Raw genomic sequence first — 25,803 nt, 5'->3', positions numbered from 1 at the left:
TTAACTTATTTAGTAAGATTTTATATGAAACTCTGTCGTATGCCTTCGACATAATATCTAATAGTAAACCCACTGCATGTTTTTTATTTCTCAAGTATTCTGCGATGGTTTGGATATAATTGTAGGCTGCAAGAATAGTGGAATGTTTTTTTTCTAATCTAACAAATGATATTTAAAAAAAAAAAAATTAATGGCTACGTAGTAAAAGGTTAAAAAAAACTAGGATAAATAGGATAATACAAAATTTTATTTTCTTAATAACATTCATAAGGTTCGCCTTCGGCTCATAAAATACTTCTCGGGGCTCGTACATAATGACCCACTTTTCGAACTTGCCATGAAATGTAGGTATCTACTTCTTATTGCTTTTAATGAAGCCTCCAATGTAAAGGAATCTTGAATTAAGCGACCCCCAAATGACTGACCATATGATCGGGTTATCTTACACGATTTGTCGTTGCACGGTGCGCAGCGAATGTAGAACCTAAAATGAGTACAGTACTAGATACATCAGTACATTAAATGCATGTTCTCACAAATATGGATTTGCAATCTTAACACCACTTTTTAAGCGCACCACGCGCCCCAATTAAGCGGACAAAAATTGAATTTACACCACATCAACTGGTAAACGCCCTCTTATTGATTGTATAAAAACGAATGAGAGAGTTGCATTTTATCCACATGTGGGGAAAAGTAATCAGATGCAAATTTTGAGTTGTTTCCTTATGTTAGCTGGTAGAATTGACATTTAAATGATGATTTTTAATGATACATTTTTTATTACGTTCATTTGGATTTGATTTGAGATTTTTCATTTCAGTTAGTATTTTTCTTGCGTTTCTCGGAGGCAAAGATTGTTTAACCCTCGTGCCTTGAAACCCTCGTAACGCTCAAGATTCCACTTCTAGAACCACTCGTTACGCTCCTGGTTAAATTTTGGAATCTTTCGCTTGCTCGGGTATCAATATTAGCACGAGTGGTTAAACAACAACTTCGCCCCCTTGTAAAACAATAGTACGTTGTTCAACGAGGGGGCTAAATGAACCAACGCAAACGAGGTCTTTAGATCTTTTAGATAGATCACACTTGCGAAGAAAAAAATAAATCTTATGCGAAATAATTCTTAAATACGGTGACATTTCAAACATTCGTCCGCCATATTGTCTTTCTTTGATAGGTTAGGCATCGAAGGCACAGACATATCCGGAATTCAGCCACAATTGAAAATTCTGTAAAAATATTTGAAATGGCTATTAATCAAATTAAATATATTTTAAGATAAACAATAAAAAATAATTATAAACGTCAGTATTTTAAAAGTAGAACTCATTTACACCTACTTGCGGTGGCAGCATGGTTCCATTTTTATCACTTGTCACTATGCCTGTCACTTTTGCCCTTACATACTTGTTAGAAAGTGACAGACATGTTGACAAATGATAAAGAGGCGACCATCTTAGCCCTATTGGTTTGTATAAATTAGCGATACAATTCAAAAATTAAAAAATATTCACAATCCATAACTCCCGGGGGAACAATACATGCCTTTGTCCTTCAGTATACCTGCATGAAATAAGATCTTTTACGAGGAAGTGTGATGTGATGCCTGATGAAAATAACTATTGTATCCTACTAGGAGTAAAATGAATCATACGAATTTCATTTTTGTCCGCTCCGTCCGCGGCGGCCGTGTGCTGTCATCGCTGGGTCAAAAATTAGGCCCTTTGCGTTTTCGATTTACGAACAAAATGCGACTATTTGCTCGGAAAAATAAAGATCTACGACCGAATAATCGACGATACCAAACTGCATCTTGTTTCAAAACACTGTAACTTGTAACTATACCTACAACTACGGTGTTCAGTCGGCTGCAGGTTGTTTCTGGTGGCCGGCCTCGTGTCTCCGGCAGGAGTCGGGGCGGCCGAAGCGCTTCCCGCAGTATTGGCACGAGAACCGCTTCTCTTTTGTGTGGGTGATCATGTGGGTCTTTAGGTTGCTGTAAAATAGAAACTTAGGGTCCGTCTAGACTAACTCTACAAGGTGCGGAGGTATAAACGCCATATTTTTCATAAAAATATTACATTTATGATGACATTTCCACACTTTGTAATTACAAATGCTATGCAGAGTTTGCCCGGTCCGAATCTGGGGGCCTACCGCGAAAATAGAAATTCGCAAACTGCGGGGATCTTTCTCTTTTACTCTCACTAAGACGTAATTAAAGTGACAGAGAAAAATGCCCGCAATCGACGAACTTCGATTTTTGCGGTTGATACGATTTGAAAATCGTAAAATGCTTATTTTCACTTTTTGGCTGTTCCACTTAAAACGCTTTCTTGCGTGGTCTTGTCAGAATCTGAGCCTAATGAAAGGCTATCGGTGCGCGGCGTGTCATCGTGGACGGAAATGTCGGAAAGCACGAAGGCTGATATTGGGGTGAAGCCGCGCGCGTCATTTGACGCCTTTGGCAGTCAAAGGGTTAAGCTGGTTTTATTGTATATAAATAAATACAATAAATACTATAGGGGCATCATTCTTACACAAAGTGACTAAGTGCCTTTTTGAACTTAACGTGGGAACTCTTACTTGTCACTGGTTCCCGCCATTTTGATTTGTTATTATTATGGAAGGTGTGGCAAGGAACAGAATCTCCATATACCAAAAAGTGTCCGACAAAAAACCATAAATAGGTGGCGCTACAATACCTAGAATACTTGTGAAAATCTAATCACAGACAGCGCACTTCACTCCGTCAATAACGCCTAGGTTCTTAAATAGCTACTCTAGCGCTACTCTGGAGAGATTTTGAACTATTATTTATAGCTGACAGCTGGACACTTTTACAACAGTTTTGCCTAAGGAGATTCTGTTCCTTGACTCTACCTTCCATAGTTATTATGAAAAGGCGGTTAAGTAGTTCAACAAGCGACAAGTGGCCAGTTCGAGTACGAACAAGTTACAGTGAAGACGACTTGGAATATTTACTGTAAATTGTTTGTTATTATGTTTTTAACAAAACAATAAAGTTTATTTTTATGGAGTACAGGCCGGCGTTTGACCACGATCATACCTGATGGTAAGTGATGATGCGGTCAAGGTACCGTTTGAATACCTTGACGCCAGCGGGACTTCCATGGAAGCCCTTCCAAAATGATTGGGATTGCAAAATGGCGATATACTTACGAAGCCGCCCTGAAGCCCAAGTGACATAATTTACACTTGAAGTCCTTGGTACGGCTGTGAACCAGCATGTGGGCTCGAAGCACCTTCTTTATCGTGAAGGCTTTGCCGCATTCTCCGCACTCGAATGGGCGCTCCTTTGTATGCATCCTGAGAAAAATATAAACTCAATTCGCATACTGTGAGGTCAACGTATGCAGGTTGTTTATATAATCACCAGCAATATTTTTTTAATATATAGGTAGGTATAGGTAATTTGAATATATAGGTCACAATGAGCATACACTCGGGAGCAAACAATCGACTCGTCATATTTTTTAGTTTTTTTCAATTTTTCTGAAAACGTTGAATATTTCAGTGAAAATTTCAGGACGTTGATTGAACGTGATTTTACCCCATTTTGCTAAAATCGCTCAGATTTCAGTATCTGAAATAATACTTCAGGAATTTTGTGTTTTTTAAAAAGGTAAATTTAGCAGCTTTTTAATGGTACTATTACTTTAAGAATACGCGAATTAGTTTCGGAGATATTTAGTTTTTAAATCCAACACAGATTTGAGTCGATTTTTTTGCTCCAAGTGTATTTTACTATGGAACCATCCCCGAAATAGCGAAAAAAAAATTGGCTGTTTCATACATTTTGGCTGACCTTGTCATTTTCTACGGGAGAGTAATTATTTTTGTCGCGATTTCGGGGATGGTCCCATAGTGAAAGTTGCTCAGTGTGACCTATACACCGTGTTTTTATTGAATTGCGTTTACTCCGGGGTTTCGGTAAGTACGTTTAAGGAAACTAAATGGCATAGTTAGTTTTCAAAAAAAAAAAAATTTTTTGTTTTTTTTTTACTATTTTTATTTTTATAAAAGTAACTAAATGTTGCATATAGCGTTGTTGTAACACGGGCATTACATTTAACTCAACCAAACAATTGAAAACTGTGACATATCAATGTCATTTCGAACGTCGATCGTCCGAGATAGTACTTACGTTTAGTAGCAAATGTATGAACTCGCACTAAACACTAATCAATAAGTAAACAGGCCCTAAGGCAAGTGTACACGCTTGTAAGGGTCTTATAAGATAAAAATTAATGATTGATTATCTCCGAAATGGAGTTAGTTAGAATATCGGTATCTTTGAGAAAGTTACTTTATTTAAGCTCAGGAATGCACCCTCGAAATTAACGCAAATCAAAAAAAACACGGTGTATATACACTCCGTAAATTATTGCAGGTGACTAAATAAACACCCCGTATAGTAATTAAGGGATCACACACAGCTACTAATATAAAATCTATGTTTAAACGGTTGAAAACGTCGTGAAAAAACGGAAGCTTATTTAGTAATCCGTAGAAGTCTAGATGGACAGTCCATCTCTCATATTTTCACTAATTTTATGATTTTACTCCAGACCAGATATATGCAATGCTTACCTTAAATGATATATAATCCCATTTCTGGCGAAGAATGATTTGGGACAGTGTTCGCACTGGTAATTTTTTACATGTTCATGGACTCGCTTTCTAGAACAAACAGTTAAGAGATTTCACACCTTCGCATTTTGTGCGCCATTTAATTTGTCCTTAATGAAGGGGACAAATTAAACATCGGAAATATCCGACGTTTTAATTAGCCGGGTCCACACAGAGCTAGCATACGCGCCTGCCTCGGCCGAGGCGGCGCGTACGTTTTCCTCGCCCGAGCGCGCCGCCTCGGCTATTCAGGTTAATACAATGGTCGAGTGGTCTTGGATGTGCAAGCAAAATGTCAAAACAGAGATTTGTGTAACTACCCGACGAAATATCTATAAAAAGGTGGGGGTAGACATCACAAATTCGATCACATATATTTAAACTTTTTGGTTTTTAGCATCCGAAACCCTACCGAGAAATACGAAATTAAAAATTCCTTTATCTGTTTCTCTATCGCTCGAATATGCTAGAGCAATAGTAAAAGAGGCAAATAAAGAAATTTCGATTTTCGTTTATCGCGGTAGGGCTGGCACGATGACTGATCCGATACAGAGTTGAAATATTTTTGGTCTGCGAACATTTACTCATTTCTTGATGTGGGGGTAGGGCAGATAAAGAGTTAAACACCGTGATATTTTGTGTCGAGTTTCACAAGGTTCAAACTGTAACAGTTAGTGTTAAAGTGAAGTGAGTTTGTGACCACAATTCAGCTGGTTTCCTGGAAAGCTAGGCAGGGCAGTTGCTTAGATAAAAAGAGGGGGTGGGGTGGCAGCTTTCCCCTGTGAATCCTCCCCCCCACCCCACCGCCCTGCCAATTATTTGTCAAAATCATCAATATCCCGCAATAAAATTACAAGACATAGTCAAATATTGTACGCCATTGTAAGGCAGGATATGGCGAACATGAACCAGTTGTTACATAAGACTTTTGTAAACGTATAACCATGCAATAACATACATCTTTTTTTAATAAATCATTGGACAGCGAATTTTTGGGCCGTCTTATAAAATGCGCCAAGTTCAAGAAAATCATAAAATACCCACATATGGTCTCTTAGATTCTCCTTTAACACATACTTCTTGTGGCATAAGTCACATTCAAATAGTATATCTCTCGCCTTAGTGTGCGTATACATGTGCTGGTCCAACACGTGCCGTGACACGAAGCGGCGCCCACACATCACGCAGACGAATCGTAGTTCAGCCTTCTTGTGTACTTGCATAATATGTGTATTCAGATTAACGTAATCTGAAATGGTAAAATTATGTAGTTATTTATCAATACCACTAACAAAGAAATGCGCCAATGAACTTTAATACATAATATATTTATTTATTTTTGTGCTATCCAAATGCATTTACGCAATCTATATAATAATACGCATAAATTCTAAACTTACGTCCATTACAAATATCACACTTGGCCTTTCGACCTAAATGGTGGACGTTGAAATGTCTGCGTCTACCACCTCTGGAAATAAACAGCTTAGGGCACGCCTTGCACTTCAGCATTTTCCGTTCATCCTTAAACTTGTGAGTCAACGAGTGTGACTTGATGTCAATTACGGTAACACCACATTGCTCGCAGATATGAGGCCCTTGAGACACCATGCCATTCTCCTTCAGATCCTTTGCCTTTTTTGCTTTATGGGTTTGTGGTTTCTTCGAGCTACGTTTTTTACGTTTTTGTTGTAACACTTTTCCATTATTTTTCTGCTCCTTCACCTTTTTGTCTACTTGAATTAGTGGCTTTTTCTTAGAGCCAAGTTTTTTACATTTTTTGGCTATGGGAGAAAGAAATAGAGTAAATGTATAATGCAAATGCCTCAAAAGTGTACAAGGACCTTAGAAAAAAGTTGATTAAAGTTAATTATCCACAGAACAAAATAAATTACATGTTCAGATACTTTTGAACAACCTATCAATTAGTGCCTATAAATCTAAGAGTGTGATGTTGGTTTTTAAGGCAGGTAACCAAATGGTGGTGATGGTTGTGGGGAGGAGGGAGCGCCTGGTAGCTTCACAGGGATACGCTGCACAGGGTGTTCCATGGACTCGAAATTTTAATTTTAATGTATTACATTGTTTTTTTTTATTTTGGTAATTATAAATGTTTGTTGTGTTCCTGCCGGTGAGTAAGGTTGCCAGAGCTCAACGAGGGGGGGGGGGGGGGGGGGTTTAGGGTCACCAACGCTCATGTATTTCCTCTGGAGCTGCAGGTGTACATAGGCTACATAGGAGGCTTACCATCAGGTAGGCCGTATGCTTGTTGCCCACCAATGTAGTATAAAAAAGAAATAATACTTAATGATTGAGATAAATGAATTAAATTTATTTTAGAATTTTTATATGGCATTGCAGTCAAGTCTATTTCATTTAAATAAAAAAACTTAGGTGGTAGTCAATTGTTTTCTGCAAACTAAAGGCTGTATTTTGGCAAGTAGTGCACTTTCAAGTAAAGTTTGAGTGATCACTCCATACTTGGAAATAGTTATGACTACTTGGAAGCATTCAGAAAGACATAAAAATTGGTGCATGACAAAAACTGATATCTGCTTACCAGTTCTTTCAGCCCTATTCCCAATATTTTCACTTTTAATATCCACTATTGTGCAACATGGCTCTCCTCCATCTATACCTTCATCAAAAGCTACATCTTTTGTGTCATGGGATTCAATATTGGATGTTTTAGGAACTTCTAAAATTTGTTCATCTAGAATATTATAGTCCTCATATGTTTCAGTATCTCCTAATGTTTCTTCGGATTGAACATCTATGTCATCTATTTTAACATTTCCCAAAGAAAACACATCACTATCAATTTCTTTTCTAATTTCTGTATTGTCAACTTCAACTGAATTTGTTCCATGATCATCAGACTCCAAGAAATTTTCGTGTTTTACGCCATTTTCGTCCACGTCCACATCATCTAGAGATCTTAAATAAGCATCAATTTTTAAGGATAGCGTCTTAAATTTGTAAAATGAAATTATTTTTCTATAGCAGTTGTAACATAGATTCGTTGTTATCATGGAGTCTTTTGTTACCTGGAATTGAAACTAGTCATTAGCCGGGTCCACACAGAGCCAGCATAGCGCGTGCATTTTCCTCGCCCGACCGCGCCGCCTCGGCCGAGGCACGCCTACACTGGCCGGTTTGTGCGTGAGGAAATTGCCTCGCACGTACGTCCTCGCTGGCTCGCTCTGTGAGGACCCGCCTATTCTTATAAGTTATCCTCATAAATTTATTCAAAGCCTTTAGCATGAATTACCTTACCTTTATATCTAAACAAAATGCCATGATTTCGACGCACTGTTTGTTATCACCTTCGATACCTTTATCCAGCTCTGAAATATTTTTATTGGCTGGAGATTTAAGGCACGTTCTGCAAGTATTCATTACAATAAATTTCTGACTCATACACTTAGTAAAATAGCAACAATTTCCTAATTTTGATTACAGCCCACAACTCACAACAATAACCTTAAACAACAACAATTGTAACTAATAACTTGAACTAATATATTGTTGACACTGACAGCCCGAGTTTTGCGTTTGGTTATGCCTCCAGCTCGCTTTGTGGTTAATTGCACGTGGTGCATAATACAGCGTGTCCTGTACTGTATATGACCACGTCAGGTATAGATAAGGCAAAGATATTGAGAGACGAGGGTCCAACCTTAAGGGGCTCCCTGGCGCCAATGACCTTCGATCTGAATCTCTTAGTTTTCTATATTTTGTGACTTATGTTATCATATTCCTCCTCCTATATTTCCTCAAAGGTTAACTGGAGGAGATCCCATACAGGGATAAGTTCGCCTTTGTTGTATTTAATTTACTCTGTAACTGTGTTTTTCGTGTTTTTATTTCTATGTACAATAAAGTATATACATACATACATACATATTAACAGCAACTGTTCTAAGCAATATACTATCCCATATTTGCTTTAAAGTTCATTGTCTTCGAGATTGAACATTGGCATCGAAGTTGAACAATTTCAGGCCAAAAACCTGGTTTTCTTGCCATAACTTTTCTATTAATTAGTTTAAAATTAAAATCTCTGACCAGTTTTTAGAGACGTTAAAGACGAACCATAATATATAGATTTCGTATCCTTCACAGCAATCGAGCAAGAAAAAAATTGTTTTACAGTACATATGGGGCTACTTTATAGCACTAGTGCGAGAAGTAGCATATTACGTTACTGTGTCGAACATTTAAAGGGCCATATGTACTGTAAAACGTTGTACGATACATGTGCGAATAGGTAATTCGCAACTCGTGTCGATTTAAAACACTCCCTTCGGTCGTGTTTTAATTTATCGCCACTCGTTTCGAATTTCCTATTTTTCGCACTTGTATCGTAATGTACTATTTTAAACCATGTTACAAAAAAGTATGTATTCATTTCTTTCAAAATCTGGCAGACCAGAATGCAGATAAAAGATTGAAGAACCGATAGCCGTTTGTCTTTTGATTCTATCTGTAGTGCAAATGTAGGAGTAACGTAACGACCATGTAAAGACTAAACACTTGTCAAAAATCGATGAAAACCGCGGGGAGCCCCCCTTTTTATTTTATCCAGTTTAAGCTTCTAGAAATACGTTTAACGCCTTTTGTTATAGAACATTTTTCTAAAGGGCTTGTCATTGTTATTTTAGTTTATGCCTCCGAAGTATTTATTTATTTACCGCAGATTTAAGCTGCGTTTCCATCAGAGATGTGCGAGGCATGTGTTTGTTAAGAACCAGATCACTAACACGCTGTGGGAGGAAAACAAATGAAGCGATTCTATTAGTTCTTATCTTAACAAACACAACCCTCGCTCTCGCTACCTATCTTCGCACATCCCTGGTTAATAAGTTACGTTCGCGAGCATACAAAGAATAAATCCCATTATACATACTTAATTTATAAGAAAATTGGAAATTGGACTGAAAGGTAATAAAACTAAAATAATACTCAAATACACAACACTTTATTTTGGTACTGCACTAGTTACAAATGCATGTTCTTACAAATATGGATTTTGAACATTAGCACTCCATTTTAAGGTTTAATTTGTCCAATCTGCATCTAATTTCATAACAGCCGTCCGATTTTAACCCGTATTACACTTAGTAATAGTAACTGACGTCTCAAAATTTTTAGGATTAGGTAAGATAAGATAATAAGATTTATTTTTATTTTTTTTATTCTTTCAATAAATGTACACAGCATTACAGCGAACTAATACACTGTGAAATTTATAATAGACAGTATTTATACAAACTAGGTACATGATACAGTCTAGAAAGGAAAAACAGAACAAATGTAAGAAAGAAGACTGATACAAGACAGAGTTATTAATAATAATAATAAAATTCTTTATTGCACACTACATAAAAACAGATACAGAAATATATTATTATTATTTATTTGCTAAATTGAAGTTGACATAATCATTATAAGCAGTAGGTATCACATGTTTAGCCAATGGCAGCATGCTATGGAAATACCAAATTGACCATAATGTAAAAAACTTAATACATTTTTACATAACCTGTAGGGCTGAGATGGTCGGCTCTTTATCATTTGTCACCATGCCTGTATCGTTCTAACAAGTATGTAGGCATGAAAGTGACGGGCTTAGTGACAAGTGATAAAAATTAAACCATGCTGCCACCGCTGCTGTCATAACTTGCTATCACGCTTACGTCATGTCAACTTTAAGATACCGGGTAATCTTCTGGGGAAACTCTACAGACAGAAATGTAGTATCCATATGTGGTTTAAACTTATCTAAATCATGTAAAACCTTTTTTACTGGATTGACCATATTAACACTTCCATCCCTTCCCTTCTCATCCCATTATTTAGGTATACGAAACAGCATTGTTGAGTACGTGAAAAGTAATATAGGTCAATCTGGTCAATATACAAAGTTTAACAGTGAACGTAAAATTGGCAACATAAAGAAGAACTATACAATTTATTTCAAAAAGTGTATTTAGAATGGCGATTAAGATTGGTAATTAAAATTATTTATCTATGCTATCTGATAGCATAAGGAAACTACACGACCTCTACATATAATTAAAAAAAAAACTTTTTTAACATTTCTAGTAAATAAAGCATATTCCACACAAGAATATCTATGTAGATGATTATGTTATGATATTATGACAAATAAGATATTAATATTTTAATGACTAATGATATATTTTAATTGTAATCTAGTATCTTACAACATTTGTATTATTGACTTCGATTTTCATTCTCATATGGATGCCAACCGGCAAAACAAATTGTTCAAATGTTCAAACCTATAAAATAAGACCTATTGTGTACCTATGTTTTACAAATAAAACATTCTGATTCTAAGGTTATATTTTTACCGTGTCGACAATACAAAACTGCACTTTGTTTAGTATAACTATATAAATAGGGTGTTCAGTCGGCTGCAGGTTGCTTCTGGTGGCCGGCCTCGTGTCTCCGGCAGGAGTCGGCGCGGCCGAAGCGCTTGCCGCAGTATTGGCAAGAGAACCGCTTCTCCTTTGTGTGCGTGATCATGTGGGTCTTTAGGTCGCTGCAAAGTAGAAACTACTTAGAATCCGTCGCTAACTGTGCAAGGTGTGGGCATGTCATTATAAACGTCATATTTTCATAGAAATCCATGATGATATTCCGACACATTGTCAAATACAAATCCGACTGTGATACAATTTGTTTTGATGCTTATTTTCACTTTTTGCCATTTCGCTTAAAACGCCTTCTTGGAATAGTAGTCAGTTCAAAATATGCTTAAGCATTTGAACGCCCCGGCTATGGGGGCCGTGCACGTTGGAGGGTGTGCCATCTTGTGGCCTGAATCGTAAACATAAACTTTAATAGTCTGTACCTTTAGTTAGGTATATAAATAAAAGTAAACAAACAATTTGTACATTTTCGGGTAGTTATAACATTTATTGGTTAACAAAACAAATACAAAACCGCCTGGATCTGTCACTGAACGACCTGACCTTAACCTACATTATTTGATCATGTAATGTATTCATCTACCCTCAACTAGCTCATTTGAGGGTAGATTTTGTTTACTTTTATTTAAATACCTAAAGATACAGACTATAACACTTCACGCCAAAGCAAGTGCTGCCCTCTACAGTTCACGAAGGTTTTCATAGGTACTGCCATCTTGTGGCCTACATTGGAAACTTAAACTTGACATTAACCGTTCGCGCCATTAAACAGGCCACTGTGCTTCAGTTCAGGCACGCTCTATCATGCGCGGTGCGTCATCCTGAACCTTGTGGGAATGGACTGAGGTTGATATTGGGCTGTATGGCGGTTGACTTACTTAACCGCCCTGAAGCTTATATTGATACTAGTGTCCGACCGAAGATTCGGTTTCGGCCAGTTTCGGCCGTAGTTTCGGTTTCAGCCGAAAACGCCCGAACCTTTCGACCGGGGCAAAACTTACGAAATAGTACTTTGAAACTAAACTATGTAACAAAGAAGTTGGGGAACAAGTAGGACAATAATATGAAACAAAATACTAAACAATAAAAATAATAATAATAAACTGATTTATGTATACAGATATTAATTGGTTTATTAGAAAACAGAATTCTCCTCATGAGGGCGCCACTGGACGATCGACGCAGTCTCAATAAGTATATAAAAGCGGTATTATGAATTTTTTCAACGATTTTAACCAGTTTACAAAAGTTTCGGTTTCGGCCGAAACTAGAGCCAAAGCTGAACCTTTGGTTTCGGCAAAAAACATGGTTCGGTCGGACACTAATTTAGAATACTTAACACTTTCACTGCCAAGAACTCCACTAGGGAGTTCTCGAAAACTTTGTTCACATGCCACGCGACTCCTCTAGCGAGTTCTTACGAAACTTACGATTTTTCAGGGTTGTCACTATACCTCGTTTTTTAGGATTACAAAAATGCGATTTTTAGTTAAAATTCGTTCGTTCAAATTCGTACGCAGCTTTATACTAATAGCTAGCCTAGTAAATAAAGTTTAGAGTAGGTAGGTATCCGACATACCTCCCTAATATAATATGTATTTATGCTCACTATGCAACTAAAAATGCATGGCGTTGGCAATTTTGTCCTTTGTGACAGCCCTGGACTCCCTAGAGGAGTCGTCGGCATACGGCATAGAAATAAATGAACTCTCCGGCGGAGTTCCTGGCGTGCCGCGTTGTTTATTCGCCGAGTGCGCGTTTGGACTCCACGGGGGAGTCTTATATAGATGTTTGTATTTACGCCGGCATTCAGCGGTGGACTTGAGTTTTGGCCTGGCAATGAAAGTGTTAATTTCCCTGATACCGCTCTGAACCAGCATGTGGGCCGAAGCGTCCCCCTTCCACTTGAACGATTTCAAAATGGTGGTTGACTTACGAAGCTGTTCTGCAGCTCTGGTCGCAGCGTTGACATTTGAAGTCCCTGATACCGCTATGAACGAGCATGTGCGACACAAGCGCCCTCTTCCACGTGAAGGCTTTGCCGCATTCCCCACACTCGAAGGGGCGCTCCATTGTGTGGATCCTGTCCAAAATTGAAACTTAATTCGCAGACTGTGAGATCGAATTTCCATTGTCATTTTTTAAATACACAGCCACAATGGGTTAATCTCGGACAATGCGTCATCGTAAACCGTTGACATATATCTAAGGACGGGCCTTAAGGGCAATAAGAATGGGGCCAGTGCAGCGGTGTCACGCACACGAATTCGAAGCAATCGTGCAGTCTAACGCCACAATGCGATTGGTTGATGAGATGGTTGATGTTGCTGTAGTCTTCACAATTGGCTCGAAGTCGTGAGTGACACCGCTGAACTAGCACCATTCTCGTGCCCGTAAGGCCGTCCTTAGATATAAGTCAATGTCGTAAACCATATCGAAAATGCACGAAAAATAATAAATAGTAAGTACACTGTAACATGAGGGACATGATTTAATTTTTCGTATGATATGGTTTTCAACCGGTTACAATATAAATAAATAATGAAAGTCTCGAAATACAATATTCCTTTGCAAATCTTATTCTATAAATTAAAGGGATCATTTTAGAAGATATCTAAATATGTTTTTCTTAATTTCTACATATAAAAATATGAAAAAATCGACGAGATACTTCATATAAAAACCGGACAAGTGCGAGTCGGACACGCTCACCGAGGGTTCCGTACTTTTTAGTATTTGTTGTTATAGTGGCAACAGAAATACATCATCTATAAAAGTTTCAACTAGTTCTCACGGTTCATGAGATACAATCTGATGGTGACAGACGGACAGACGGACGGACAGCGGAATCTTAGTAATAGGGTTCCGTTTTACCCTTTGTGCTCAGAAGTTACGGAACCCTAAAAGCGCTTACCTTAAATGATTTATTAACTCATTTCTGGCGTAGAACGTTTTCGTACAGTATTCGCACTGGTAATTTCTTTTGTTTTCATGGGTTCGCTTGCTAGAACAAACAGTAATAAGGTTAAAATTAAAACCTATTTGTTTCAACTAGTTTGTAATTAAAATCTCTAGACTATAGTTAAAGTTTCTTTGGATTTAACATATCTAAAACATTTTCCTAGTTTATACAAGGTGGCCAAAAAATATGATATATAGATATAATAATATAATATATAGATTTCGGGGTTGGTCCCATAGTAAAAGTTACTCACAAGGAAAGGTACCCAACTGTCCGGTTCCGATTTGATTTATATTTATATATGTTATAGAGTAGTCTAAAATAACGGACACGTATTTTTTTTTAGCTGCCCAAACTCAACCTATTGGGAGAAATTGTCCTCCAAAGTACTAAAAAGTTACTAAATCTTCTAACTCCTATAGAAAGTGATGTTCAAGCAACTTGCTAGTTAATGGCTGGTTTGAGTATATGTTTAAAAGCAGCAAAAAATAATGAGAACGTGCTTTGTTATATCGGCTAAAACTCACTTATTCCTAAAAAAATCGACATTCGAAGTTTTATAATATCTTATCGCTAAAGTTACACATAAAGACGGGTGTTTTTTTAGGAAAACTTGAGTTTAAGCAGATATGTAGAATTGCGAGATTGCTGCTGAAAATACAATGTAAAGAATTCATCAAAAATGTTTTTAAAACACCTCTTTATTCTAAAATACCTATCCATCGATATCTGTCATAATAGGGTTGAAGCGAAAAAAAGAAGAAAAAAAATCACCCCCACTTTAATTTCCCTCAAATTTATGCATATTTTAGAACCAAGTGCTAAGTCAAGTATGGAGCCTGTAGGGATATGTATTATGCATTGTTACTGCCAAATTGGTGCGAAGTTAGCGTGGTCAGAGTCTAGTCCCCGAGCCAAATCTCAGCTTTGTTGTGGGTACTATCACTGAGGCTACAGTTTACTTTCCCTACTCGATACGGCGATCGGTGTCAGCGTCGAGTGTGCACGCTCAGATGCGTTCCGACTTCAGTAAGGGTACCTTAATGACTATGGAACACTTGGGAAAGGATCGTGGTATCCCCTGCTCTACCTGCAGGCCCTATCAAGTCCAAGAAAATTCATAAGGCTTGTATGTGTTGTGGGTCCATAAGTCAGGAATAAATATTAATCATAAACACACAAATAAAAGTCATTACCAGGACTCGGAACTGAGATCTCCTGTGTTGTAGACAGGGTCACTATCATTATCAACTAGGATAGGAGTCATCATATATCTACTTACATATGGTCTCTAAGACACTGCTTAAATGCATACTTCTTGGGGCAGAGGTCACATTTAAATGGTTTATCTATGGTCTCAGCGTGCGTGACCATGTGCTGGTCCAACACAGGCCGAGACACGAAGCGGCGCCCACACGTCACGCAGGCGAATCGTAGTTCGTCCTTCTTGTGCACTTGCTTGATGTGCGTGTCCAAATGAACATAATCTGGAACATAAAAAAAAATTTAGACTACTCGCCTCACTCATAATTGCATGCGATTTTAGATTATTGCGCTACAATAAAGTGCAATGAATTCAATCAATTGATCAAATGCTGCAATGTAACAGATATCACATTCAATAATGGTGAGATAAGTAGAGGCTGTCAAATATGTAGGCAAATTGTTCATATAAAATTGACAAAGAAATGCTAAATATGCATATCCTCAGTTTAAAGTGAAACATGTGGAGCGTTTTCAACTTAAAATACGTGAGTGACCCGTTTAAACATATTTAATATGCATATCCTACAAAATAATTTACATTTCCATATCAATAACAGTAAATACAAACAAAATAAATGTTAAATGGAGATAAACTTGTAAACATGGTACACAGAGATATACTATAGATGTCATATACTGTAGAAAAATTTACTAGGCCCCCACTATATAGTATGCAGTCTCCCATTTTTACGTGGTAAGTAATTTTCTATTTATATGCGCTTTAACAATTAACACAATTAATTCAATTTACATTAATTGTTGATTCTAAACTTACTTCCATTGCAAATATCACACTTGGCTTTACGACCTAAATGGTGGACGTTGAAATGTCTGCGTCTACCACCTCTGGAAACAAACAGCTTAGGGCAGGCCTTGCACTTCAGCATTTTCCGTTCATCCTTTGACTTGTGAGTCAAGGAGTGTGACTTAATGTCAATTACGGTTATACCACATTGCTCACAAGTATGAGGTCCTTGTGACACCTTTCCATCTTTTTTCAGGTCTTTTATCTTCGAGCTACGTTTCTTATGTTTTGGTGCTACAGAGGAAAAAAGATAAAATGTATAACATATTTTTAATATTCATTTGCCTCAAGTTCACAAATTTAATGTCAACAAGAGTTTATTAGCCATCCTTACCCATTCTATTAGCCCTTTTAATATTTTTACTTTTAATATCCTTTTCTTTGCTAGATGGCTCACCTCCATCTCTAGATCCATCAGTAGCTGGGCAGCTACTGATGGATACTGATGGATATAAGAGGTATTCTATTGTGTCATGGCCCTCATATGTTTGAGTTTCTTCATCTATTGTGCCATGGTCCTCATACGTTTGAGTATCACCTAACTTTTCTTCACATTTAACCTTTATGTCATCTATTTTAACATTTCCCAAAGAAAACACATCACGATCAATATCCTTTCTAATTTCTGTATTGCCATCTTTTACTAAATTTGGACCAAAATCATCAGACTCCACGAAATTTGCGTGTTTTACGCCATTTTCGTCAACGTAAAAAGAAACTTTTTGGACTTTTGACTGCACATCATGCACAGATCTCAAATATGCATCATTTTTTAAGGATAATATCTTAAATTTATAAAACGATATAATTTTTCTATAGCAGTCGTAACATAGATTGGTTGTTATTTTGGAGTCTTCTGTAATCTGAAATTCGAACCAGTCATTAAGTAATCTTTATAAATATAGCCTTATGAACATTTATTTTGAAGTATGAATATTTATTACCTTTATATCTAAACAAAATGCTACGATATCGACGCACTGTTTGCTATCATCTTCTATACCATTACCCAGCTCTGAAATATTTTTATTGGCTGGAGATTTTAGGCAGGTTCTGCAAGTGGTCATTATAATAAATCTCTGACGCTTACACTTACAGACCCTACAGTAAAATAGCTATAATTAACTATTTTGGACTAACGGCCTGCAACCCACACCATAAACATAAAAAAATACAAAGAGCATATAATAACAATGACATGACATTGACAGCAAAGCAGTAAGCATTTTGCGTTTGGTTATGGCACAAGCTCGCTTTCAGCGGGTAATCAATGTGTACTAGCACGTGGCGCATAAAATAGCTGGTGCAAGAGTTCGCATTCTAGGTGGAGGTAGTATTATATTCTTTGGTGTACAGTATGTTGGTTGTATGGAATGGACGGCAGATTGTGAGATATCGTCAACGAGGGTATATAAGTTTTTGGCAAAAATTTCATTTTTGGTACAAGCTTTTATCGCTGACTGTACTTTTCTTACCACAGGCAACTAATACTCATCGAGCAAATTCTAAAAACCCCAAACACAATTAGGTTGCGTTGTTTTATCACAGAGTTCCTATGCCCACCTCCTATCTCCATCATCAGATCAGTTCGATGGTACCATAATATTGCATTGTCACCCGACTTACATATGTATGCAAATTTTCAGCTCGGAAACCGGGTAGTGGATCAAATTTAACTTGCAAAATTTGTCCCATACCTACATACTAACAGGGCAGTTAAATAAAAGCTTGTAATCAAACAAACAGACAAAGGTCAGGTGAAAGTAAATAAAAGCTTGTAAAAAGAGACTGCGTACAATTTCATACGTTTAGGACCCTGCTTTGTCCCTATCGTTCAACTATCGTTATGATAAATCGTTAGATAGTCGTTACCGTCCACGATTAGTAGTACAAAAGTGTAAGTACAAAAGCGCCTATTAGCTATTAGCCTTTATTTCCTGCAAATAAAGATTTATGATTTATGAAAATAAATTAAAAGGCGAAGGGCGAACCTTAGACATTATGATATGCTGTTATTTTTTTATTTTTCCAGCTAAAGGTTCTACTAATACTTTTAAAGCATTTTTATAGGAAACTTTTCTAAATTGCTAGTCGTTAGTATTTTTGTATATGGCTCCGAAGTATTTATCTATGTATCGGTTAGTAAGTTTTGTTTAGGGTGTTCCGACACTGGCTGTCATAACGTTATACGTGTAACAGGGATCACATGATCATATTCATCCAGGGTGCGACCACCATTACCGGTAAAAAAAAAACTATGTTAATACAACACTATTTTAATAATAATAACATTAATTAGGTACATAAACGGGTTAATTTAAAAATAAATGTTTTAATATAGGTACATAAATACAATTTTGCTTTCAATGAAGCCTGCTTATATCTGATATAATAGGAATCATTAACTTCGCAGCCTCAAAATTTCTCAGCATCCATTTATCTGACAGCATTTGTCATTACGCGGCGCAGCAAATGTAAAACTTAAAATTATTGCACTATGCACTGTACACAAATGCACTATAGTTACAACAGTAGGTTTTTGTTTGTTTTCACAAACATGTATCAAGAAAATTACAACCTTAGTACTTTGTTTCAAAGTTTTATTTTTAATAAAAGTTAACTGTGTCGACGTTATGAAACTGCACCTGGTTTCAAAACAGCCGTCCAAATTTGAGCCGTATCATTAATTCACTATACAAATAAAGTGTTCAGTCGGCTGCAGCTTGTTTCTGGTGGCCGGCCTCGTGTCTCCGGCAGGAGTCGGGGCGGCCGAAGCGCTTGCCGCAGTACTGGCAAGAGTAACGCTTCTCTTTTGTGTGCGTGATCATGTGTAGTTTGAGGTAACTGCAACAATAATAATGTGTCAATTTTTGTTAAATGGTTTTAATTAAACACATGAGTATAGGCAAAGAGAATTTGAAATAGAGGTGTATTGTCAAAGAAAACTTTGTGGTGACGTAAATTTACTGCCATCTTTCGACACATAATTAAAACTTAACACCATTTGACTTTGATCCTTATTATTTTATTGATGTGAGTTAAATTTGTTAAATATCAAAAAGCGGCGCCATCTAATATATCACAAGCCAAAGGTATAGCAGCATCGCTTAGATAGCGCCATAACCTTTAGGTAGTGCCCGGTAAGATGGCGCCTCTTTTTGATATTTAACAAATTGAACACATATCAGTGAAAATATAAGGATCAAAGTCAAATGGCGTTCTAAAGGTTTTAATTATGTATCGAAAGAAGGCAGTAAATATACGTAGCTACGAAGTTTTCTTTGGCAATACACCTCTATTTCAAATTCTCTTTGGTATAGGATCTCTGGATATGCCATAGGTTATTCAGGTGATATGATTGAATGGTATGGTCTTATGGAACTTTCAGTAGGAGTAGCAAAGAAAGCGCTATTATTGTTTGCTCTTATCATAGTCTCATTTTTCATTTCTGCTTAAGTCCCAAGCGTTATTGTATCACTATGATCGTACAGGCCTGTTTTTTTTTACAAAGAATGATTTTTATGTAAAAAGTCAAAAGCGTTTCAAGCGCTTCTAATCACAATAGGGGTCGGCAAATTCCTTGAAAACTTTAGTTGTATGATTGCTCCTGCTCTAATATAGTAAGTAAATATTCTTTATTGCACCACAAAGAAAACAAATTTAAAAATAGATTTACAATGTAAAGAAAGGTAGCAACCTTACTTATTCCAGACAACCTTAGGGTAGCAGGATATAAAGAACAGTAAGTTATTAGAACAGGTAGTGCACGAATTAATTAGAGGAATAGGAAAATTACACATACATTAAGCAGACAGTACATACAATACATTTACAATTTAAATAAACATATAAATATAACAATACATACCTATATTAAAATAAATAAATATTAGATACATATCTAAAATATATACATACATACATAATATAACACATTAAGAAAGAGACAAGTAGTGATTTTTCAGTAGGGTTTTAAAGCTTTGAAGAGTTTTCGCACACCTAATATCTAAGGGCAGGCTGTTCCACAGCCGAACAGCTCGAAAAGTGAAAGAGTCCGTATAATATGTTGTAGAGGATGGAGGGGGAACAAGTAGATATTTCCGTGAAGGCCTGACGGAGGAGAGATAGGTAAAACGCTCTTTAAGTAAGCTTTAAGCTCTGAATAGAGGAGTTAAGAACGCTATAAAGAAGAGTGAGAATATGAGAATTACGACGAAGACGTATAGGGAGCCACTTGAGCTGGGTACGGAAGTTGGAAATATGGTCAAATTTGCGTAGTCCAAATATAAATCTAATACAGAGATATCGCAAGCGCTCAAGTTTATTGAGCTGGTCCTCATTAAGATCCAGATAACTGATGTCAGCATAGTCTAGTGTAGGCATAAGAAGGGATTGTGCAAGCGCAATTTTGGTGGCTAATTGCAAGAAGTTACGTAGTCGGCGAAGTGAACCCATTGAAGCAAACATCTTTCTGCTTACCGCGCCAATTTGAGGTATCCAAGATAAAGTACGGTCTATTATTATGAATCCTAGGTTTTTAACTTTGTGTGAGAAGGGAATGTGAACACCATCAAACATTACGTCAGGCAGCAGAGAAAAATCAATCCTAGGAATTAATTTAGAACTACCTACAATTATCGCTTGAGTTGACCTTAAGTCCATATCGCCTACTCCAGTCTGAGATGCAATCCAATTCACGATTAATGGAGTTGATAATTATAGGTAGGTCGTCGGCATAAAGGTGGTATGATGAAGAGATATAATTTATGAAAATAGAAAAACGAAGAGGAGACAACACGCCACCTAATATAATTATCTTGGCGACTGTAACTTGTCAAATGTTATCATAAACGCAATTTGTAAAAAGAGTAAAAAAATCAAAATGGCCGCCATACCCGTTCAACTTGAAGCTCATGTCGCAGAACTCGCACTTAAACCTCTTGACGTCGCTGTGCACGAGGCGGTGAGTCCTGAGGGACTTCTTCGTCATGAACGACACGCCACACTCGGTGCACTGGTACAGACGCTCGTTGCCGTGCGTCCTGCGGAAGTGGACCTTAAGTTTAAAACGATTAGGTGGAATTTAGAATAATAAATACATGTTTTTTTTATGTAGGCGAGCGCGTACGATTGAATGGGGAAGTGCACCTTGAGTTAAAGTCGTTAGGTTGAGTTTAGATGAATGCAACTTTTTAGGGTTCCGTAGCCAAATGGCAAAAAACGGAACCCTTATAGATTCGTCATGTCCGTCTGTCTGTCCGTTTATGTCACAGCCACTTTTTTCCGAAACTATAAGAGCTATACTGATCAAACTTGGTAAGTAGATGTATTCTATGAACCGCATTAAGATTTTTACACTAAAATAGAAAAAAAAACAATTAATTTTGGGGGTTCCCCATACTTAGAACTGAAACTCAAAAAATATTTTTTCATCAAACCCATACGTGTGGGGTGTCTATGGATAGGTCTTCAAAAATGATATTGAGATTTCTAATATAATCTTTTTTTAACCTGAATAGTTCGCGCGAGAGACACTTCCAAAGTGGTAAAATGTGTGTCCCTCCCCCCCTGTAACTTATAAAATAAGAGAATGATAAACCTAAAAAAATATATGATGTACATCACCATGCAAACTTCCACCGAAATTTGGTTTGAACGAGATCTAGAAAGTAGTTTTTTTTAATACGTAATAAAATTAAAAAAAAAATTTTTTTTTACATCAAACCCATACGTGTGGGGTGTCTATGGATAGGTCTTCAAAAATGATATTTAGGTTTCTAATATCATTTTTTTCTAAACTGAATAGTTTGCGCGAGAGACACTTCCAAAGTGGAAAAATGTGTCCCCCCCCCCCTGTGACTTCTAAAATAACAGAAAGAAAAATCTAAAAAATATATGATATACATTACCATGCAAACTTCCACCGAAAATTGGTTTGAACGAGATCTAGTAAATATTTTTTTTTAATACAACATAAATGGTACGGAACCCTTCATGGGCGAGTCCGACTCGCACTTGGCCGCTTTTTTAGTTAGACTGGAGAGTTCTGGTCATGTGTGTCCTGGGGAAGTCAACCATAAGTTCACTTAGAATAAGTACTTAATTTTCTGTATAGACCTCCTTGCAAAAATGATTATCTTTTGTGTAGGCATCCTTGCAAAAATGATTCTTCATTTATAGTAGCTTAGGTCGAGTTTAGATAGTGCAACTTTTGCAACAAGGACATGCTTCACACCAACCTTAACTCAATCGTAGTTAGGTTGATTTTACAATATGACCTTATTTGCCAACAAGATCGTAGAGTTAAGTAACAACTGGGTAATTTTTGTATAGTTTCGAAATACTTACAGTAAATGTTCTTGAAGTGTACTTTTGCAGAAGAAAGCCTTAGAACAAAGTTCACAGTGATGATTCCTTTCTTTTTCATGGACTTCCCGGCTAAAACAAACAGATATACATTACTTTCTGCTGATATAAAAAGTGCAATAGTACATATTACAAAAGTCTTAGATAACTTGCGATCTCCCTGGATCATATCTCAATTCAACATATCTCCTTAATAATTTGCCGTGTGGTCCTTTTATCTGATTTTAACATTGACAAAGATCCTATCAGAGACAGTATTCCTGAATAGGTATTAACTATTAAGTAGTGAATTACTTATTTTCTCCCATGAATTAAATCAATTATTTCGTGTTATTTTATGACACTCACATGTGTCTAGAGAGATGACCTTTCGCGCGGAACTTCTTGTGGCAGATCTCGCATTCGAACGCGGCTTGCTGCGTGTGGCTGGTCATGTGCTGCTCCAGCGCCGGCTTGCACACGAAGCGGCGCTCGCACGTGGCGCACCCGAACGGCAGGGCTGATGGGTTGTGGACCTGGAGCTTGTGCACTGATAGGTGGACTACCTCTGGATCAGACAACAGCATAGACACTAATTAAGGAATACTTAGATGGGTAAAGTAGTGCAAAATGTTCCGCAAATTTGATTAGTTTATATTTTCCGAGATGATATTTGGCTTAAAACTTAACAAAATGCATTGTTTCTTTTATGCAGCACGGTTGACTGCCGAATCAGCCACAAGTGAGAAGAATAATGCCTCTTATTCATCAGATTAAGGTTTAACACATTCAGTGCCAGCGCGTGCTACGCGCTACGAGCGTAGCCGATAACATGGGAAAATGCGTATGTAGCGAAAAGCGACTAGGGACTGAGCGCCCGTCTGGCGGGTCGCTGGCAGTGAATGCGTTAAGCCGTAAAAATCACTTCAGAAAAAGTCAACTAATATAAAAATGATTATTCTTTATTCCGTAATTTGGCTATTTATTATTATTATTATTATTTATTAATCAGGCAGGCAGTTGAAACAACTGATAGTTGCCTGTATCTGAGTGATCTTCACTTAATATGTATTCTTTGCGCTGGTTAAGTATTTGTCTAGTCTGTTCTTAAACTGATTGACATTCAGTGCTGAGACCACATCTTCTTATTTAGTATATATTACCATATTTATACAATAGGATGATAATAATACCTAGTTGATCAACCCCTTTACAGGTCCCTGAACCCTGAAGCATTGCTCGAGTTACTTACAAATACATATACTCTAGGATTATCAAAAGGTATGTTACCTTTATCGCAAATATCACACTTGGCCTTCACACCCAAATGCCTGATCTTGTAATGCCTCCGCCGCCCCCCTCTGCTGATGAACATTTTTGGACAAGCCCTGCACTGCAGCATCTGCCTCTTGTCTTTAGGCTGGTGGGTAAGCAAGTGTGCCTTCAGGTCCAGCACCGATATTCCACAGTCTTCACATATCTGGCGCCCATTTATTACATTTTTGTTACTGGTTGGCTTTTTCTTGCCACACTTACGTTTTTTACGTTTTGGTGCTGTAAAATAAACACATACACATTATTTCTAATACTTTTTATTGGCACACCTCAGTAAAAGAAAAACGATTAATTAATGTTAGAGGCAGACAACAGGCGCTCTTATTTCTAAAGAATGATGTCTTCCAAACTTTGGGTAGCAGAAACAAAACAATGAATCAAAAAGAGTATGAGTTGTAATAAAACCTTTATATACTTTTATGTAGTTGTGACCAAATCAGGTAGATTGCCAAATTTAGGGCACTGTACCCTACAATACACTAAGTAAAATCTTAGCTATTTATTTAGCTAGCATGTCTAAAGCATTCCTCTTACCATTTTTTTTAAACCTATCCCAGACAGTTTTATATTTAACCTTTTCCGCCACACTTGGTTCTTCGTCAGAATTTTCATCTTCTGATGTTTCATCTTCACTATCATCCGTAACATCTGATGTGTCTTCATCCTCAATTTCCTTTACTTCATTTTCTAACATATTTTCCTCCTCAATTGGCATTTCTATTTTAATGCAATTTTCAACTAAACTGGGACTATATTCATCTCTTTCCAAGATATTCTTGTGTTCTTGCTTTGTTTCTCCATCAAAATTTATAGATAGTTTTTGGTCCTCTAGAGATGAAGTTTGGTGCAAAGATTTCAAATATGCATCATTTTTCAAAGACAGCATCTTAAATTTGTAAAAAGATATGATTTTCCCAAAGCAGTTGTCACAAAGATTTGTTGTTATTTTGGAGTCTTGAAACACCTGTAATTGGAATGAATCATTTCACAAATTGTTAAGGTACAAATTCAATATTCACCAAATAACTTAAATGATTACTTCTAGACCAAGAATGTTATTCAGTTGGTGATTTCATGAAAGAGATTATTTAAAATTTAAACTGTAATAACAATTACCTATAACCGTAAACTTTAACCTGTGTCTTTTTATCTAGAATTGTATATGTATAACTAGCATATTTAAAATCTAGCTGTGTGACCTGTAAAATACTTTTTACCAATAAAGAAACTGAATTGGACTATACAAACACATAGTTAAAAAAAAACATAGTGGAAACGAAACTTTGACGGCTCAACTCGAATACTGAGAATGTGTAAACGAGATATTATTAGCTCAGGCGATACCTGTTTCTGTTTTTGAGAATGTAAAAAATCTTATGCACTACTTACCTTGATATCTAAACAAAACATCATGATGTCGTAGTAATTTATGTTGTCCTCATTTATGCCGTTTTCCAACTGCGAAATGTTCTTATTGGCTGGAGTCTCGAGGCAAGTTCTGCATAAATCCATGATGATGAAATAGTTCCAAAAGAGACCTAACAAAGTTCGACAATTTAATATTAAGACCCCACGATAATAAATAAGACAAAAATCACCCAACAAACAAAATATTCACAATTCACTTTGCACTATTTGCGTTCAAGATGATTTGACGTGGATTTGACACCGACAGTGACAGATACACAGGTTGCATGCGTTTTGTTACAGCATCTATCAAAGGTTTTAAAACCTTGGAAAGTAATTGCACATGGTGCTAACTACTGGAGCATTGCATCTAAATGGAACAGACAGGGAGATCCCCTAAATATTGATGTAAAAATAAACATGAAAGTTTTTACCAGAGACAGAGGAAGTAGGAATAAATTTCTGTGATAATAATATACGCACGGACAGAGAGAACTATTGACCACGGTATATGTTGACTATTAGTCTATTACCTCTTTAACAATTAATTTGGAAATACTTATGCA

The 25,803-nt window shown here is 36.8% G+C and overlaps 3 protein-coding genes across 3 annotated transcripts; all 3 read right to left on the bottom strand.

Annotated features, from left to right (window-relative positions):
* Positions 1–227: 227 nt before the first annotated feature.
* LOC133522410 (zinc finger protein 347-like) lies at positions 228–8,778 on the bottom strand. The gene is made up of 8 exons (XM_061857742.1): positions 7,933–8,778; positions 7,217–7,703; positions 6,057–6,440; positions 5,701–5,905; positions 4,618–4,707; positions 3,187–3,333; positions 1,849–1,999; positions 228–484 (listed from the first exon to the last, which is right to left on the bottom strand). The coding sequence occupies exons 1-7, from the start codon at positions 8,074–8,076 to the stop codon at positions 1,864–1,866; spliced, it is 1,593 nt and encodes a 530-aa protein (XP_061713726.1). The 5' UTR covers positions 8,077–8,778; the 3' UTR covers positions 228–484; positions 1,849–1,863.
* Positions 8,779–9,618: 840 nt separating this feature from the next.
* LOC133522411 (zinc finger protein 391-like) lies at positions 9,619–17,336 on the bottom strand. Its single transcript, XM_061857743.1, has 7 exons — positions 17,095–17,336; positions 16,485–17,013; positions 16,121–16,384; positions 15,362–15,566; positions 14,032–14,121; positions 13,054–13,200; positions 9,619–11,227 (listed from the first exon to the last, which is right to left on the bottom strand). The coding sequence occupies exons 1-7, from the start codon at positions 17,215–17,217 to the stop codon at positions 11,092–11,094; spliced, it is 1,494 nt and encodes a 497-aa protein (XP_061713727.1). The 5' UTR covers positions 17,218–17,336; the 3' UTR covers positions 9,619–11,091.
* A 1,074-nt stretch (positions 17,337–18,410) lies between these two features.
* Positions 18,411–25,486, bottom strand: LOC133522408 (gastrula zinc finger protein XlCGF46.1-like). The gene is made up of 8 exons (XM_061857739.1): positions 25,449–25,486; positions 25,220–25,368; positions 24,365–24,794; positions 23,786–24,049; positions 22,865–23,063; positions 22,499–22,588; positions 21,046–21,192; positions 18,411–18,994 (listed from the first exon to the last, which is right to left on the bottom strand). Exons 2-8 carry the CDS (start codon positions 25,340–25,342, stop codon positions 18,859–18,861), a joined length of 1,389 nt encoding a protein of 462 aa, XP_061713723.1. The 5' UTR covers positions 25,343–25,368; positions 25,449–25,486; the 3' UTR covers positions 18,411–18,858.
* Positions 25,487–25,803: the final 317 nt, after the last annotated feature.

Source organism: Cydia pomonella, chromosome 10, assembly GCF_033807575.1.
Source record: "Cydia pomonella isolate Wapato2018A chromosome 10, ilCydPomo1, whole genome shotgun sequence".
NCBI classification, from domain to species: Eukaryota; Metazoa; Arthropoda; class Insecta; order Lepidoptera; family Tortricidae; genus Cydia; species Cydia pomonella.
The sequence above is the reverse complement of the archived record's forward strand: the minus strand, read 5'-3'. Positions and strand labels throughout refer to the sequence as shown.